This window comes from Adiantum capillus-veneris, chromosome 5 (genome assembly GCF_014529385.1).
Source record: "Adiantum capillus-veneris isolate H3 chromosome 5, ASM1452938v2, whole genome shotgun sequence".
Classification (NCBI taxonomy): Eukaryota; Viridiplantae; Streptophyta; class Polypodiopsida; order Polypodiales; family Pteridaceae; genus Adiantum; species Adiantum capillus-veneris.
The window spans coordinates 166,729,937-166,750,249 of record NC_140935.1 but is presented as its reverse complement, the minus strand read 5'-3'; the positions used below and the strand labels follow the sequence as shown (position 1 = coordinate 166,750,249).

The following is a 20,313-nucleotide window of genomic DNA, read 5'->3' as shown; positions in this document are numbered from 1 at the left end:
GGCCTAGAGAACAAACGGCTCTCGTAAGCTATGACATGGCCTTCTTGCATCAAGACCGTACCCAGACTACGACCACAAGCATCACAAAATACTTCAACTGACTTCTGCAAGTCCGGCAAAGTCAAATCTGGTCCTGTAGTGAATTTCTCTTTCAATGTCTGAAAGGCAGTCACCTCTGTGGGTCCCCACGAAAAAGGTACTCCTTTCTGTGTCAAGGTATGCAAAGGGGAAGCAACCTCTGCAAACTTTCGTATGAACCGCCTGTAGTACGAACACAGTCCCAAGAAGCTTCTAACTTCATGAACATTCCTCAAATCGGGCCAATCACGGATAGTCTCTATCTTGGCCGGGTTCATTTGCACTCCTGCTGTTGACACAATGTGTCCCAAAAAATGTATCTCTGGTAGGAAAAATTCACTTTTCGTAGCATTAATCACTAATGTGTGATCTCGTAATGCCTGAAAGACTTGAAGTAGATGATCTCTGTGTTCTGCCTCATTCTTGGAGAAAACAATGATGTCGTCAAAGAAAGTGCCAACAAATAGCCTGTACTCTCGAAAAATCCAGTCCATCATCCGGTTAAATGTCGCAGGAGTATTGGTTAAGCCAAAAGGCATCACCAAAAACTCAAATAACCCAAAGGTCGTCCGAAAAGCTGTCTTGTAGACATCTCTTGGCGCTATCCTGATCTAATGATATCCACTCTTCAAGTCAATCCTGCTAAAGCACGAGGATCCCTGTAACCTGTCGAGTATATCATCGATCCTAGGAATCGGAAATCTGTTCTTGATGGTGATTTCATTGAGAGTGCTATAATCGATGCACATTCTCCAAGATCCGTCTTTCTTCAAAACCAACAACACTTGAGAGAAATACAATGAAGTACTAGGCTGGACAAGACCCTTTTCCAAGAGGTCTTTCACTGAGTTCATAATCTTTTCATTCTGTACTCGGCTCACACGAGAAGGTGGCCGATTCGGTGGCGTGCTTCCAGATATAAGATCAATGGTATGATCTTCAGGCCCTCTCAAAAGCAATCGACATGAGCGTGGAGAAAAAAATCTTGGCGTTCTTTTCTTCAGGTCAAAACATATTCAACTTTTATCCATCGTTCAGTTCTCCCAAAAGAATGAGTAAGAAAACTGAAGTTCATCAAGTACAATCTCTAAGCCCTTCATTTATCAAAGTCGCTTTCTCGGCCCGGTAGTCAACCACGGCGTAGTTCTTGTGGTACCAAGGGATCCCGAGTAGAACGTCACTCGCGTGCCCTGAACACCCCTGTCATTGCAAACGAAGTTTGCCAATGCTCGGTGTAATGGCAACATCCCATCCGGGTGCCAATCGAACTACCTTCGCCTGTGGCGTCAGTCTGTCGGGCGTAGTTCCAAATCGAGCCGCCAATTCCAAGTGAAAAGAAGTTTACCTTGACTCCTTCAAAAGGGCTTCCTTATCCTTCACTTTGCCCGAAAGCGGCAAAGTTTGTACTTTCATTCATTAGATTCGGTGCAGGTCCCACGCCATGTGGTACCAGTTCTGCTTTTCTATCTGCCTTTTCTGCCACATTCCTCAGCTGCTCTCGAACTCTCAGACCTGTCCTCTTTCTTATCATTCTGTTGTTTCTGTGCCTTTTTAGGGCACTTCGCGGAGATATGTCCATGTTCCCCGTATCCAAAGCACTTCCCCTCTCTGATGAAGCGAGCTCTCTCCTCAGGAGTAAGCTAGGGTCGTGCATCCTTTTTTTCTCTGGGTTGCTCTTTTTCATTCTACTTTCATTCCCAGAAGTCTGTTCGGCTCGTCGTGTCATGGCCTCATCTGTGGGGTAGGTCAGACTGCCAGAGTGAATAGCAAAGCCCCGCTTCGCATGACTCATCAACTCCTGAACAGAAGCTGACTTCTATTCCAAGCAGTGATTTCGGATCTCTATAGGTAGACCCAAGGTAAACCGCTCAATCTGTTCTCTAAACAAGATCATCTTGAATGAAGAGGCGGGTAGAAAAGAGCTCCAGAATCTTTCACAATAAGAATTCACTGTATCGCTCTTGATCATCCGGAGATGGTTCCAAGCAGCTTGTATATCTCGCTCAAACTCTTGAGTAGACCAAGAAGAAATAAAAAGCCTCTTGAATTTCAGCCATGTTACTGGCACAGTCTTGCTTAATAGAAGCGTGGACCACCAAGTACGAGCATTCCCCTTAAAGTAAGAGGCAGCTCTCCGAATCTTGGAGTGCTCTGAATAGCGTCCTCCCGCGAAAGCGATGTCAAACTGTTGTATAAAAGACAAAGCCTTCGAAGCCTCTGAGTATCCTGAAAAGTATCAAACTTGATCGAGTGGCCACCTTCCTTAAACTCTCAGACTTTCTTGCTTTTATCTTCGAGAAAGTCATACTGGTTGGCTTTGTAAAAATTCTTCTTGTTCGCATAAAACTTTCCGTCATCGGAATCTGAGCTGTCTATAGACGAGTCCTCAGTAGAACTGTCAGTCTCTGGGCGAGATTTAGCCTTCTTTGCCTTTCTCTTGCCCTTTCCAAAGCATTGCTTCTTTCTTCGCTTTTCACCTTTTCTGTCTTCTTCGCTCGAATCCGAGGAGCTAGAAGAACTGTCAGAAGAAGAAGAAGAAGAACTGTCAGAAAAAGCGAAATTTGCGTCGCTCATCATTTTCCCAAAAAAATAAATAAATAAATAAATCAATCAATTTCAGCCTCCGCGATTTCCGAAAACAGGCTCATTTTATTCCTGTCAGGAAGAAGATAAAGCCAGATCAGATGGCACGCTTGTTTATAAGCAATATTTTCAAGTATCATGGCATGCCACAGTCGATTGTTAGCGACCGTGATCCACGCATGACAAGTTTGTTCTGGAGAGACTCGTTTGAGAATATGGGCACAACGCTCAAATTCTCTTCGTCATTTCATCCTCGAACAGATGGGCAATCAGAAGATGCAAATTCAATTGTCCTAGATCTGCTGAAGTGTTATGTGTCAGAGCATAAAGGAAAGTGGGAACAGTATTTGCCATTGGTGGAGTATGCATACAATAATACAGTGCATTCATCAACTGGCAAGGCACCTTTTGAGATAGTTGAAGGTGGCAAGAAAGTTCCTCCCATACTGCACACAAAGGACAAGATATTTGAAGCAGATAAGTATGTTCAGGACATGGATGAAATGTACAAGAAGGTCAAAGTGGCCTTAGAGAAGACTCAGGCAAAGCAAAAGAAAGCAGCTAATCGTCACCGTCGTGAAGTGGTATATTCACTTGGTGATTGGGTGCTTTTACGCTTTGAAAAGGCAAGGTTAAGAAGATGAAGGGCAAGGAAAGACTGTTTCCAAAGCTCAGTATGTGTTACTATGGGCCTTTTCAAGTGTGCGACATAATCAGTGATGTTGCATATAGGCTGAAATTGCCTGACAGTTGGAAGATTCACAATGCGTTTCATGTGAGTCTTCTCAGACCCTATGTGGGTGATGTGCCAGAAGATATGCCAGTTGAAGATCAGCCGGAAGTCGAGGAACTTGACGAGATCTTGGTCCCTAAACAAATTTTGGCACACAAAGAAAGGAAAGTGAAAGGCAAGGTTGTTAGGCGTTACTTGGTAAATTTCAGAAACTATCCACCAATGGATGCTAAGTGGATGGAAGAAGGTGAACTTGCAGAGTCACCAACTGTGTTATCACTTTACCTTGAAGCCTTCGATTTGCAACCTACCTTGACCCCTTGAGTTTCAGAGCTACATGGATTGTCAGTGTGATATTGGCTTCTGAAACAAATGATGTACATGGTATTTAGAGTGAGCTCAAACGAAATACCTGTTACATGAATGTTAGAGCTGTATAGATTGTCAGTTTGGCAATTGCTCTTATGGAATGTCCAAAAGTTTGGTTAGTGCTATAGAAGTGAGTATTTCTTGTCAGTTTGTCAAGGATACAGTAATTGCTTCTATTAAAGAGTACATGTGTAAGTGCATTCCTAAACTGTCGGTTTGGGTATGCTCGAAAGTGTTACGGGATCCAACGTGTACTATAAGACAGTGACAAAATGTGCAGCTACCATTGTCATTGGAAAGTTAGTGACTCAAAGCAATGGCAGAGTGCGAAGCTACCATTATGTCATTGGGACAGGGTTCACACGCACGCAATACATGTGTCGACGAGGTGTTGAATACACCAGGGTTGACAATGAGCATGTATGTGTCGTATATGTGTCGACAGGTGTTAAATACATCAGTGTTGACAGTAAGCATGTACGACATAGATGCAAACGAGGACGTTTGAGATTTCAAGAGGGGGGTATGTCACCAGCGTGTGACTACTATCTATCCTTTTTGTTGATTTCTTTCTTATTATCTATTTACTTTCACTTTTTGGAAACACCTCTCGGGAAATCTAACTGCCCTGCATTGCATAGCTAGTGTGGAACTGTCCAGAGGGAGTCCAAGCCTGAGGGCAAGAGAGCACTAAGGTTGGACAAGGACTATGGTTAGCCAAGTGGGGTCATTGACTAGCCAAAGTAGAATCCTTTGCTACAGAGGCTACATTTCAGTTCTGGATGTGGCCGCAGTGTACAAAGAGGGTCGGATGACCTAGAAAGATACAATGGCAGCATCTCCTAAAATTTAGGTAACTGCTATTTTGGGACCTGAAAATGTGTTGACGTCATTACCTCCGGAATGACAAAGGGAACATTTTCTTGCTCTGCTGCAAAGTCAACTGACGCACCAGTTGAGATATTTTTAGCCGGGAATGCCCAAAGTCGGAAAATGTGCCATGTGGCACTCTGTGAGCATTCTGCTACTCCTGGCCAGAGAGGGGGCGCCTAAAATGAGAGAGGAGGCTGATTTTCAGAATTTGTCACAGGTTAAGAGCTATGGAGTGCTTGCTTTCCCTCCTATGTACAGTGCGGTGCCAGGAGTGATGCCCTGCACGCTACGCACTGCCCTCTCTCTCCCCTTTGGCAGTATGTTATGCCCCTCTAGTGGGCTCTTCATTTGACCAATGTATAGTTGTGTGGGTTCATGCGCGATTGCCGAGGCAAGAGCCTCTTGCACAGGTACTAGATTAGCTAGCGGCAAGTACAGGTGAATTCGGAGAGGTTTCACGCCAGAAATCTCGTTCGATTCAAAGGGCAAGTAGCCCTACAGGTGCGGGAGCTCGAGGACTTGCTACGGATGCAACCGGCACGCGAAACGGAGCCCGAAACAGTGAATTACAGCCTGCTGCGTATTTTTGCAGGTTTAGGGTTTTGGCCCTAAACGGACCCTAATACCCCCGGGAGGTTCGGGGACGCAAGGGGACCGCTATACAGGCGATCTGGCGCATTTTCAGGGCTGAAAACAGAGGATTCAGCGTGCTGCAGATTCTCGCCAGGTTTTGCAAAGTGCCCGTATGCGTCGGGAAAGTCAGTCAATGCGTGGGAATACTGACTGTGAAGGGTCCTAGTACAGTTATGTTGCCGAAATCAGGCCGGAACAGTTGAAATTCAGCCAAGTTTGTGTGGGGCAGCTTGTAGGGATCCACAGCATTTATTCCCTCTTTTGAACAATAAAGAAATACCGAAAGGGGCGCCTAAGTTAGGGGCCAATCTGGTGTCGGTCTTCTCATACAGGTGCATTCTAGCATCTATATCCCATTCTTCCTCTTGTGTCACTATAGCACAGGTATAATAGACGACTAATAATGGGTGAAAGCTAAATCAAGGTTTGAAGTAAAGTCTACTGCCCTTTTTGGATTGAACAGGCCGGTTTCAGACTGGCCCCCCTTTCGGTATTTCTTTATTATCGATGCTTCACAAAGTACAATGTCCGAGGCTCCTCGTCTGAGCAGTGCTCCCAAGCTAATTTGCCTGAGACTGAGGGCCTGGCACTTTATTTACAGGCCTTGGGCCTTCCAAAAGCAGTGTACATGAAAAGCTTCAAGTCAAAAAACACTTGGGTCCCAAAAGCTGGCCAGCGCAAATCGCAGAGTTTCCGTAAAAGTGCCCGTCAACAGCACAGATCGCGAAAATCAGGATTCTGTACGGTAGACACGTCAGCAGCGCAAATTGCGGGGGTCCGTTCAACTGCCACGTCATCAATCTTTTACGCTAGTTTTTGTAGCCTTGTCCCTTTGGGCCCCATCGGACAGTACCCCATAAGTTGGTACAACTTATGCAATTGGGTGTCCTTTCACATTTGGCCTCCTGAACTGGTTCTGCAAGTGAACTTCTTCTGCATCTTTCAACTGGACTCTGACCTCTTTCTGTCTGGAGTCTGTTCTCTAGGTCATGCCACGTCATCACTTTGTGACAATCCATCTCCCCAAAGAAAACAAAGCCATAGGAACCTACTTAACGAGTATTGAAGAAGGTCCCACCATTGTCCAAACACGTCTCTCTAAAGAAGAAAGACAGAAAAAAATTGCTCCCCTTTCGACCCAAAAGCCGCGTGCTTGCTCGCCTTATGCGAGGACACGGCAATAAACCTCCATCATGAAAACGAAGCAATTTATCGATGCTCCATATCCTAAATCCTCCATGGGGATCCCCTCAATGACGAGGTCGGGTAGTCAAGTGTGGAAGACGTGGAATTCATAGACGAGGATCCATAGCCTCCACATACCCAAATCAACCCCAAACCGGAGAAATGCACGAGAAAGAAAACAAGCTTCTTCTCTTACAATAGGCAGCGGAAGATGCAAAGAAGACACAGACTGGCCTCCAATCAGGTGGACACCTTGACTCCAATCTGGCTTGACTCCAAAAAGATCTTCTAACAATAGAAAACATTGGCAATGCCACATCCATATACAAGGCAACTATGGTGGAGAAGAGATCACTGAGGTACGAGACAAGACATCTCATAATGAGAGAGACGGAAAGAGCGAGCTCTAGGAAAAGCTCTCCATGTTGATACAAAGCTGCATATAAATGTGACCAAGAGTGGTCATACATAAAAGTAACATGCACTCAATGGATTAACCCCTGGAACACACATTGGCTACTGCTACTCCTACACAAGAGACCTCTGACTCAAAACTCTGCATGGGCATCAACCCTAGCATGCTCAGAGAGCATATATCTGATGCATCCCCTGCTGGCAAGGGGAAAAATCTGGAGGGAGAGACATGACTCGAGGCTGACACAGAAGGAGACTGCCCTCCAGATGTCAATGGATGTCTCCACTCCATAGCCTGCATCTCGGATGAGAAACTCTCAGACTACATGATCATTAAGCCTATGAAAGGCCCTAAGGAGCGATGTACACCCGAGAGAGATTGCCCAAATCAATTCTGCCGACCAACAAAAATGCCCAAGGGGATGATCTGAAAAACTCAGGCAAGGGTGTCCAAAAACGCTAAGGCTGGCCTCCTGCTGCCTGCCAGGCTCATCAGGATTCAGCACCCCTAGGGGATTCCCTATGAGGGCGCCTCCCTTGCTGGGCTAATCTGAGAGGTACCCCTGCTCCCTATATAGGGCAAGGCCCTGGCTGCCCAACCACTCTCCTCAGCCCCCACGACTTGGAAAGATCTCTAGAGGAAAGTAGGAAAAAAGAGAAGAAGAGGCCCCGAAAGCCTCAGGGGAAAAACTGGCAGGGCTAGGGAAAAATACACCCAGTTTGCAAGCGCCTATATGGCCTAGGAAAGAGCCAAAACCCAAGGCTACACCTAGGTAGGAAATTTTCGACGTGAGAAATCTACCTCACTCTTGCCAAGCAGAGCCATAAAAAAGCCCTCACTCCCAATAACTTGTCGTGGGAGACATGAGAAATCTACCTCACTCTTGCCAAGCAGAGCCATAAAAAAGCCCTCACTCTCTATCGCTTGTTGTGGGAGATACCAGAACTGACTGAACAAATCCAGAGAGATGCCTACTTGGCAGGACACACATACTTGGAAATCTACCTCACTCTGGCCAAGCAGAGCCATAAAAAAACCCTCACTCTCTATCACTTGTCATGGGAGATACCAGAACTGACTGAACAAATCCAGAGAGATGCCTACTTGGCAGGACACACATACTTGGCAGGATCTTTGTTATATTCAATTTCTTCAGCAGCTCTTTCAAATCCAGTAGAAGGACCTCATCTAAAATGGGAACGAGTAAGTATCGATCCTGAGTCGTCGAGGAGTTCGACTCTTTGAATGCTCGCTTAACCAGATGCCTTAACGCTCGACGCTGCTGATGCAGTGGATATTTTTATAAAAAAAATAAAAACGCATGGTTCCTTGTCCTGCTCGTCCCCGCCTTCGTCCCTTGCTTCGACGCTGCTCGTCGTAGCCTCCACCTCCTGCTTCTCCCCTCCCCCCCCCCCCCCCCCCCCCGCCCACTTTCCATTTCTTTTCCTTTCAGTTCCTGCGCAGCATCGTGCTTGATTCTCTCGTTGTTTCTTTTTCCTAAATTGGGTACACCCTACACTAATAGACCACCCAAATATAATTCTCACATGTGAGCATCCCGGTTCGAATTTTTCTCAGGTGGCCATCGCTGAACGAGGAATACAGTGGGCATACAATATCGTGGCTTGAGGACAACTAACCTGGAAGCGTATCTTGATGACATCTAAGGGGGCGGTGATGGTGCGGGAAATGCCTCCAGCAACAGCTCCAGCCATAAAGCGCGTCATCGATCCTGGCGGCTCCTTCTTAGACTGAGCTCCTTGCACCATCTCTCTCTCTCTATGTTTGAAGCCTGGTTTTTCCCTGTTTTGGGGCCCGAATTATTTGGGCCGGGGTATCGGCTGCCTAACATTTTGTATGCTTAAATGTGGATTTGGGAAATAGGTGAACTCAAGGCGAATCTAGGAGATTCTCTCTCACTCTCTTTCTCCTCCCCTCTAAATTGTGGATGCATGCAGTCCATGATGCTTGGTAGGTCGCATCCCAGTCCACGACGACGTGTGTGGCAGATTGGTTATCTCATCATTGGACATATCTATTAGGTCACTTGGGGATGTTCCTACGAGGTTAATCAATCTCTCTCTCTCTCTCTCTCTCTCTCTCTCTCTCTCTCTCTCTCTACTTTTGGTCAAATGCGAGATTGCTTTTCTCGCATTTTTAGCCATGACTTAGACCTACACACTTTCCTCTCCCAGCCACTGTGTGGGTTCAACCTAAAGGAACAACAACACTTAATTCTAGGGTGAAGTCGTATGGGCGTGAAACTTGGCCCAACGCTACTATCGTGGTAAGTTGCTAATCAAAACTCGTGATTCACCTTTGCCACCATCTTCCCCAACTAAAAAAGCCTCCATAAGCCACATGAAGTTCGCATTATTTGTCCACATAAGGGATATATTACATCTCTAGATCAAACATAATTGCACCCAAACATAATTTTCTTTCTCCCTCTCCCCTCCCTCTATCTCCTCTCTCTCTCTCTCTCTCTCTCTCTCACCTCGCTTCTGACTCCCGCTACCTCTCCATATTTATACTTCTCTCTATCTCTCACTCCTTCAATCTCTCTCTCTCTCTCTCTCTCTCTCTCTCTCTCTCTCTCTCTCTCTCTCTCTCTCCCCGACACAGCTCACGAACTTTTTTCAAAGGACCATAGCAACACCATCACCTCGACCATCCAGAGAGGAGTGACTCTACACCAGGTTGAGGAGGTCCGAGCTTGCAGACGCCCACGTACCCATGGACGTAGAGCACCTCGCCTACAACAGAGAGAGATTCAGGAGATCCACGAGCACTACTATAGATCTTTGGAGGAGCGACGCATTCGAGCTTTTGCAAATCCAGTCGTCATCTTATGCAGATTGTTCACACCCTATCCGCCCATGCATTATGTGTTAACACCCTAACTATGGGACTGGATGGAGCTAGAGATAGGATAGCATCTCATGATTATATTTACCCCAGCATATAGGATTGCATCTTTCGCCCAGTTTTGGAGCTACCCCCCTCCCCACCCTTGTATCACTTACCTCCTCTCCCAATCATTACATAGGATAGCTTACTTTTACTTTTGTACCTTTTATCCTTTATGGATACACAAAAAACATTTACCTCATGTACTTTGACTTGTCTCATAGACCGACTTTGGCCTTTTTATAGACGTTAAAAAATATTTCTTTTGTTCTCTCTTCTCTCTCTCTCTCTCTAGTGCAATCATTTTTGACTTAGAAGTCATCGGTTCACTCTTTTGATCATAACTTCTTCAATCGAACTATGATTTGGGTGATCTATAGCCTCAATTGAAGAGCATGATGCCCTCTACACATTGATGTAAAAACAAAAATCAGAGTTATGGAAGGCTTTTTTGTAGTACCGTTTCCAAAGTAAATAGGCTCGAAGAAATTGACTCTCATCTCTTATTTTACATACAATGTCTTCCAGCACTCGCGAGGGTTCTTCTTCTTCAACAGGGTCCACAACCATTGTAGAAAAGGATCCAAAATCTCTTAAGCATGGAGATAGCAACACGACTACTCAACCAACAACTTCCAAAACCATGATCATGGCATACTAGGTATCATTGCAAGAGACCGTAAACAAGCTAGGTGAAGACTTACGGGCACTTGCAATGGAGAATGGCACACTAAGAGTTCTTGTGGTTGAGATTAAGAATATCAAGAGGACACTTGAAATGCAAACAACACATTTAATGCAACTTGAAGAGGAAGTAGAGGAATGTAAACGCTTTCGTGTGGACTTTTATGCTTTGAAGGAGCACATGAGCAAAGTGGAGCGTGACCACGTATTGAAAGAGGAGAATTTTGACACCATGAGCCGGGATGTATGCAACATGAAAAGTATTTGCACAAACAAGTCTTGGGCTGATGTATGTGTTAACAATGTGGTTCCTAATCCCTCCCTCATGCAAGTTATGGCTCAAACAAAGAATGTTGAGAATGTGGATATAGAGGAGCTGAAGGAATGAGCGTTATTCGTGGAATTCCCAAAGAGAAGTTATAGACACCTCCTTCTCTTGCCATTGTTATCAAAGATTTCTTCAAAACTCACTTTGGTATGTCAAGAGTTATGGTATACGGAGCACATAGAGTGGGTAAGCAAGGAGATCCTTGCTCGGGAGAACGGCCAATTGTATGCACCATGCTGGATGAGACCAAACAAAATATTATGTTCGATAATAGTTGGATTTATTTGAGGGATACAAAATGTTTTGTATGTGAAGATCGCACTATTAAGCAACAAAATATGCGTCGCAAGGCATATGAGGAGAGGAATAAGAAAAACAAAGAGATCTCTCATGAAGAAAACGTGTGCAAGGAGGAGGTCCGTCGAGCAAATAGGAATGCACGACCTATGGGACTGAGTTACAATTGAAAGTATCCTTTTGGAATTGAGTTCACTTGTATGATCGTACTCCAATGGATGAGAAAGAGTCGGATCACTATGGAAAGTTACTTTTACACATGTGCAATATCACGGGTATGCTCATTGTCAACGGTGTATCTTTGTGGAGTGGAACCGATGGATTTACATGTAGAAAATACAATGAGGAGTGTGATTGACTATATACTGCTCTCCAAAGCCATCATGTATCGCATAAAGAGTTTTATGCTTGGCCAATGGACCCCTGAATTAGGCCATCGGACCTTATGTATTGAATTTTCATGTGGAGAATACTACTCTCCGAAGCCATCATGTATCGCATAAAAGAGTTTTATGCTTGGCCAATGGACCCCAAAATCAAACCATGAAACCTTATGTATTGACTTTGCATGTGAAGAAACAACTAAGCATGATAATCTCAACCGAGAAGTTATCACTTTGTATGGATTTCAAATAGGCTCCATTGTATATTGAAATGGTTGAGCAAAAGTTATGGATGACAAAGCTTTAAGATGACGCACCATTGGAAACTAAATGGGAAGCTTTCAAGAAAGTTATTTGTTCTTGTGCCAAAGAATGCTTTGCCATAAAGCATGTCCATGGCATCAAAAAATATAGAGCATGCAAAAGGCGGTTTGATAAAGAATGCGAAGATGCTCAAAAGTCCTTGATAAAGCTAGATGTAGCCATGGACAAAGACAACTATCAGAATCATTTGCATAAATACCATTGATTCAAAAGAAGAGAATAAGATGGGAAGTCAAGCATCAAATTTTTCAAGTCCAAGAAAAGCACGCATATGTCGAAGATTTTGGAGAACTTGAGGGCAAGCGGGTTGAGAGGTCTGGTAACTTGAGTCTTGTGGATATGCACACACATTGTAGGCAAATATATGAGCAACCAAAGGGTGGAAAGATGTCATATTATGGTTCACTCCCATGTGTGCCCTCTTTTTTTACTATTGAGGATGTAAGTGACAGGCTAAAAAATTTGGCCACTCACAAAGCGGGAGATCTTCAAGGTATCAAGCCGGAAAGGATTAAATGGACAGAAGATTTTACACGTTAGTGGATGTGTGATATGTTCAACCTTGCCCTTCAACATGATATGCCTTGTGATTGGAGCACTAATTGGGCCAAGCCTTTGCATAAGGAGAGGATGTAAAGAATGTAAATAACTATCAGACTATAATGATTGGATCTCTTATGGAAAAATTGTTTGGGTGCACAATGGAGATAAAAACGAGTGATTGGGTTGAAGAGAAGGGCAAGCATGCAAAAGGAGAAGTGGGTTTTTGTCGACGCTATAGCATCATCGATCATCTTGTCACTCTTAGTGTTCTCATGGAGGAAAGTCAGTTGAAAAGCAAGCGATTGTATTGTTGCTTTGTGGACTTTAAGAAAGCCTTTAATATGATTCCATGAACTATTTGTCCCTTCCTTTCAAAGACATTGGCTAGCCTTGTGCTTGGATTTTTGTTGGCTCTTTGAAACCAGCTCTAAGGATACCTCCAAGAACATAATCAAGAAAGGAAGGCTCCTCAAAGGAGCGAATGGGCTTGGAGATGTCATTACCCTCCACTACAATCTCTCTCTCTCACTTTTTTTTGTCAGTACTGTCAGTCCCTTTTGTTTGTTAGGCTTCATTAAGCTGCATACAAGATGTAAATTTACAATATAAAGATCTACTTCATGTGTACGACCCTATAGTCGCATAAAGTGTATGATAGACAACTTTACACTTGATGGGTGCTTTCGTTTAGTCGATCACCAACTTCCTTTGTCCTTGTAGTCCATCCCGGAGTTTAATGACCATTCTCATTCATTTTTTGACTCATATGGCTGTTGAAGACTGATTAATATTCTTTTCTTACCTCTGACATTATAGCCTTGTGCATATGGCTTTTGAGACATATCTCGTGAAGTTTCGTCATTTTCCTGCACCTTCTTCTCTTTGTACCGATCGGATTCAGTCTTTTCTTCATCTAGATTATGGATTTTTTTATTTTTAATAGAATTCGAAACACTATGTACATTGTACACTTGTCCTAGGGGCTCCATATATGGCTTTTGTCCCCGTACTCCCTTATAACAATATTATGAGAGCATATACTCTAAATTTTGTCAAAAAATTATCACAATCAAACACAAAAATTCAATGCAACTCACAAAACATTGCCCTCTAATATTCATAATATTAGGTCCGCATTTAGAATGCCTCCCCCCTCCTATTTGGAGTCCTCCCAGCCAACAGGGTATCGTCCAAGGATATGTGCTATGCTTGGGCAATTAAAATTTGTGCCAATGCAGGCCTTGTAATGTAGCCCTATTATACAGGCACAGTCAATGCATGGAAAAATGTTGTGCAAGATGTGGGTTTAAGCAATTTGCTTATTGGCATTTGCTGGCGAGGCTTCCTATTCCAAGCAAGGTGACAGTCTTTGAAGATCCTGTGTCGTTTGCATCTATTTGATGCTTCTTTGGGATCCATTTTAGCCCTGTTGTTGGTTGTTGTATTTGGCATTGTCCTTCAACAGTGGGTTATGGCTTGACCTTCAATATCCATATGTATTCTTGATTAGCATGTTCTCTGACCAACTTCTTTGGTAGAAATGTGCTTTGTTCTAGTTTTCAGAGTCAAAATGTGATGATCTTGATATCTGCATCTTTTTTGGGGTGGGTCTTCATAACCGTGTTGTAGGGTTGGCTTGTTTGGGGATCCAAATGTATTCTTGACTTTTCTGTGCTTGGATCATGTTCTTTGGAACCCATACACGTTTGTAAAATCCACTTTGTCTCAAAGGTTTTAGCTTACTTGTTTGAGGTTTGGACATTCTCTTTGGTTGCCTCTGGTTATTTTGCTTTCAAGCTTTTCCTGTGCATTCACTTTATCTCCTGATTTGTAAGCCTTGCGTAGCACGTAGTGGTGAAGTGAGCGACTTGCGCTCTTTCAACTGTAGTGAACCGTGGGAGGAATTGCAAGAATTCAAATGGTGGTGTGATGACAATAGTTTTATTGGTTTTCTTTGGGACCCACTTCTTTTGATTACTAGTTGTTTCGTTGATGATGCTCGTTTGGGAACCCATTCTTGTCCCTGTTTCGTTTGTGTTTGAAGAGACTTCTTTTGGGATCCACTTTGTCTTTGTGTGAGTCAAGAACGGTCTTTGCTTCAACCCTTGTACGCTTGGTTGGGGATGGGATTCAAACTTTGGGAGTTGATACTTTAATCGTTTTGGAATCCAAAATAACTCTATTGGCCTCTTTATGCTTGAATCAACTTCTTTGGAACCCACATGTGAGTTGCGAAAGCGTACAACCTTGTGATTTTCTTAGCCGTTCTTGCATACTTTGACTATTTTCCTTTTTGGTGTTGGATCTTGTGATTTTTCATTAGAGATCTTGTTCTTCTTGATCCATACTTGTTTTGGTCAAGCTGGCTCTTTGGTATCCAGATTTGTTGAACTTTTTGGCTCTGACTTGTTCTTTTCTTTTTGCCTTCTATGGTTGTTACTAAAGCTGCTAGTGATAGTGATGACCCGAGTTCCTGGTAGGGTGTAACGGGAATGGCCTATGAACTTTGAGAATAGTAGAATTAAGAGAATTAGAGCGAGCATTTTTGTGAGATTACTTTGAGAACATGAGGGTGAACTTAATTGATGGTAGCAACATGAACATAATACTTAATTAACGTGGCATGAATGATACTTTTGCAAGAGAGAGAGTATTAGAGAACATGACAATAGTTGAGGACCGGATTTACTTAGAGCCGGTCACCCCCCCTCCAAAAGGTGTTTGTATTATAGATACTCCAATCAAGAGAGAGTAGGTACAATAAAATCTTTGTGTTCCTTGTGACCTTTGCGATGTTATGAATATGGAAAGCCTTATGCATCAGGAGCATAACATAAACTTGTGACCTTGGTGATGATGTGAAGATGGAAAGCTTCATGCATCACGAGCATAACATAAACTTTGCAAAAAACAATTAACTATCCCAAGCCTCAAACACCTTCGAAGGTGGAGAGAGCTAGCGGGGAATGAGGGTAGGGAAGAGGAAGAAGAATCATTCATCGGAGAAAGAAATCGCTCCTCACTTATCATCACTCTTCTTGCTTAGAATAGCATAATAGCATAGGGATGAAGATGAAGAAGATGACAAGCTTAAGCATTGAAGCATGACTCTTGGTTGGATTTGCATTCCGTAGCCAAGAGTGTTGGTGTAGGCTCTTCACTTCTCAACAAGCTTGGAGAAGGAGATGGAGCTCTTGCACTTCGCACTCCACACAATGAGAGAATGTGTGTGTGTGTGTGTGGGGGGGAGAGTATACCCCCATCTCTCTCTCTCTCTCTCTCTCTTATTATTTAATTATTTCATTTGGACATGTATTCTCTTTTTCCTCTTTGAGAGAAAGAACTTAACTATTTATTTTTTTGCATCTAAATTCTCATTGGACCCCTTTAAAACCTATACAATAGGATTCAAGCACATCATGAGGCCCACATATAGAGGATCATTTGAACATGTGTCTTTTATGATTCTAAAGTCATTTGGTTTGAATTGAATACTTCAAGCTCTCTCTCTCTCTCTACTTTTGGTCAAATGCGAAATTGCTTCTCTTATATTTTTAGCCATGACTTAGACCTACACACTTTCCTCTCCCAGCCACTGTGTGGGTTCAACCTAAAGGAACAACAACACTTAATTCTAGGGTGAAGTCGTATGGCGTGAAACCTGGCCCAACACTACTATCATGGTAAGTTGCTAATCAAAACTCGTGATTCACCTTTGCACCATCTTCCCCAACTAAAAAAGCCTCCATAAGCCACATCAAGTTCACATTATTTGTCCACATAAGGAACATATTACATTTCTAGATCAAACATAATTGCACCCAAACATAATTTTCTCTCTCCCTCTATCTCCTCTCTCTCTCTCTCTCTCACATCACTTCTGACTCCCGCTACCTCTCCATATTTATCTTTCTCTCTATCTCTCACTCTCTCTCTCTCTCTCTCTCTCTCTCTCTCTCTCTCTCTCTCTCTCTCTCTCTCTCTCTCTCTCTCTCTCTCTCTCTCTCTCTCTCTCCCCCCCCCGACACAGGTCACGGACTTTTTTCAGAGGACCATAACAACACCATCACCTCGACCATCCAGAGAGGAGTGACTCTACACCAGGCTGAGGAGGTCCGAGCTCGCAAATGTGCACGTACCCATGGACGTAGGGCACCTCACCTACACCAGAGAAAGATTCAGGAGATCCATGAGCACTACTATAGATCTTTGGAGGAGAGACGCATTCGAGCTTTTGCAGATCTAGTCGCCATCTTATGCGGATTGTTCACACCCTATCCGCCCATGCATTATGTATTACACCCTGACTATCGGATTGGATGAAGCTAGAGATTGGATAGCATCTCATGATTGTATTTACCCCAGCATATAGGATTGCATCTTTTCCCCAGTTTTGGAGCTCCCCCCCTCCCCACCCTTGTATCACTTACCTCCTCCCCCAATCATTACACACGATAGCTTACTTTTACTTTTGTATCTTTTATCCTTATGGATACACAGAGGACATTCACCTCATGTACTTTGACTTGTCTCATAGGCCGACTTTGGCCCTTTTATAGACGTTAAAAAATCTATCTTTCTTTCGTTCTCTCGTCTCTCTATTTCTCTAGTGCAGTCATTTTTGACTTAGTAGTCATCAGTTCACTCTTTTGATCATAACTTCTTCAATCGAACTATGATTTGGGTGATCTATAGCCTCAATTGAAGAGCATGATGCTCTCTACATATTGATGTAAAAACAAAATATCTCAGAGTTATGGAAGGCTTTTTTGTAGTACCATTTCTAAAGTAAATAGGCTCAAAGAAATTGACTCTCATCTCTTATTTTATATACAATGTCTTCCAACACTCGCAAGGGTTCTTCTTCTTCAACAGGGTCCACAACCATTGTAGAAAATGATCCAAAATCTCTTAAGCATGGAGATAGCAACACAACTACTCAACCAACAACTTCCAAAACCATGATCATGGCATACTTGGTATCATTGCAAGAGACCGTAAACAAGCTATGTGAAGACTTACGGGCACTTGCAATGGAGAATGGCACACTAAGAGTTACAGTGGTTGAGAATGAGAATATCAAGAGGACACTTGAGATGCAAACAACACATTTAATGCAACTTGAAGAAGAAGTAGAGGAATGTAAACGCTTTCGTGTGGACTTTTATGCTTTGAAAGAGCACATGAACAAAGTGAAGCGTGACCACATATTGAAAGAGGAGAATTTTGACACCATGAGCCGGGATGTATGCAACATGAAAAGTATTTGCACAAACAAGTCTTGGGATGATGTATGTGTTAACAATGTGGTTCCTAATCCCTCCCTCATGCAAGTTATGGCTCAAACAAAGAATGTTGAGAATGTGGATATAGAGGAGCTGAAGGAATGAGCGTTATTCGTGGAATTCCCAAAGAGAAGTTATAGACACCTCCTTCTCTTGCCATTGTTATCAAAGATTTCTTCAAAACTCACTTTGGTATGTCAAGAGTTATGGTATATGGAGCACATAGAGTGGGTAAGCAAGGAGATCCTTGCTCGGGAGAACGGCCAATTGTATGCACCATGCTGGATGAGACCAAACAAAATATTATGTTCGATAATAGTTGGATTTATTTGAGGGATACAAAATGTTTTGTATGTGAAGATCGCACTATTAAGCAACAAAATATGCGTCGCAAGGCATATGAGGAGAGGAATAAGAAAAACAAAGAGATCTCTCATGAAGAAAACGTGTGCAAGGAGGAGGTCCGTCGAGCAAATAGGAATGCACGACCTATGGGACTGAGTTACAATTGAAAGTATCCTTTTGGAATTGAGTTCACTTGTATGATCGTACTCCAATGGATGAGAAAGAGTCGGATCACTATGGAAAGTTACTTTTACACATGTGCAATATCACGGGTATGCTCATTGTCAACGGTGTATCTTTGTGGAGTGGAACCGATGGATTTACATGTAGAAAATACAATGAGGAGTGTGATTGACTATATACTGCTCTCCAAAGCCATCATGTATCGCATAAAGAGTTTTATGCTTGGCCAATGGACCCCCGAATTACACCATCGGACCTTATGTATTGAATTTTCATGTGGAGAATACTACTCTCCGAAGCCATCATGTATCGCATAAAAGAGTTTTATACTTGGCCAATGGACCCCGTAATCAAACCATGAAACCTTATTTATTGACTTTGCATGTGGGGAAACAACTAAGCATGATAATCTCAACCGAGAAGTTATCTCTTTGTATGGATTTCAAATAGGCTCCATTGTATATTGAAATGGTTGAGCAAAAGTTATGGATGACAAAGCTTTAAGATGACGCACCATTGGAAACTAAATGGGAAGCTTTTAAGAAAGTTATTTGTTCTTGTGCCAAAGAATGCTTTGCCATAAAGCATGTTTATGGCATAAAAAAATATAGAGCATGAAAAAGGTGGTTTGATAAAGAATGTCAAGATGCTCAAAAATCCTTGATAAAGCTAGATGTAACTATGGACAAAGACAACTATCAAAATCATTTGCATAAATAACATTGGTTCAAAAGAAGAGAAGAATATGTGAAGTCAAGCATCAAATTTTTCAAGTCCAAGAAAGGCACGCGTATGTCGAAGATTTTGGAGAACTTGAGGACAAGTGGGTTGAGAGGTTTGGTAACTTGAGTCTTGTGGATATGCACACACATTGTAGGCAAATATATGAGCAACCAAAGGGTGGAAAGATGTCATCTTATGGTTCACTCCCATGTGTGCCCTCTTTTTTTACTATTGAGGATGTAAGTGACAGGCTCAAAAATTCGGCCACTCACAAAGCGGGAGATCTTCAAGGTATCAAGCTGGAAAGGATTAAATGGACATAAGATTTTACACATTAGTGGATGTGCGATATGTTCAACCTTGCCCTTCAACATGATATGCCTTGTGATTGGAGCACTAATTGGGCCAAGCCTTTGCATAAGGAGGGGATGTAAAGAATGTAAATAACTATCGGACTATAATGATTGGATCTCTTATGGAAAAATTGTTTGGGTGCATAATGGAGATAAAAATGAGTGATTGGGTTGAAGAGAAGGACAAGCATGCAAAAGGACAAGTGGTTTTTGTTGACGCTATAGCATCATCGATCATTTTGTCACTCTTTGTGTTCTCATGGAGGAAAGTCAGTTGAAAAGCAAGCGATTGTATTGTTGCTTTGTGGACTTTAAGAAAGCCTTTGATATGATTCCACGAACTATTTGTCCCTTCCTTTCAAAGGCATTGGCTAGCCTTGTGCTTGGATTGTTGTTGGCTCTTTGAAACCAGCTCTAAGGATACCTTCAAGAACATAATCAAGAAAGGAAGGCTCCTCAAAGGAGCGAATGGGCTTGGGGATGTCATTACCCTCCACTACAATCTCTCTATCTTTCTTTTTTTGTCAGTACTGTCAATCCCTTTTGTTTGTTAGGCTTCATTAAGTCGCATACAAGATATAAATTTACAATATAAAGATCTACTTCCTATGTACGACCCTGTAGTCGCATGAAGTGTCTGATAGACAACTTTACACTTATGGGTGCTTTCGTTTAGTCGATCACCAACTTTCTTTGTCCTTGTAGTCCATTCCGAAGTTTTATGACCATTCTCATTCATTTTTTGACTCATATTGCTGTTGAAGACTGATTAACATTCTTTTCTTACCTTTGCCATTATAGCCTTGTGCATATGGCTTTTGAGACATACCTCATGAAGTTTCGTCTTTTTCTTGTACCTTCTTCTATTTGTACTGATCGGCTTCAGTCTTTTCTTCATCTGGATTATGGATTTATATGTTTTTTTATTTTTTTTAAATCTTAAAAAATAACTAAATAGAACAAAAAATCAATGCAAGAAAAAGCAAAATCATTCTAATAGAATTCTAAACACTATGTACATTGTACACATGTCGTGAGGGCTCCACATATGGCTTTTGTCCTCGTACTCCCTTATAACAATATTAT

General features: G+C 42.7%; 1 protein-coding gene across 1 annotated transcript in view; it reads right to left on the bottom strand.

Annotated features, from left to right (window-relative positions):
• LOC147458510 (mitochondrial thiamine diphosphate carrier 2-like) overlaps positions 1 to 8,730 on the bottom strand; it is a 148,801-nt gene extending 140,071 nt beyond the window's left edge. Inside the window, exon 1 of the mRNA XM_086513159.1 lies at positions 8,510 to 8,730. Within this exon, the coding sequence (XP_086369285.1) occupies positions 8,510 to 8,638 (129 nt within the window). The 5' untranslated portion in view covers positions 8,639 to 8,730. The remainder of the gene's footprint in view (positions 1 to 8,509) is intronic.
• Positions 8,731 to 20,313: the final 11,583 nt, after the last annotated feature.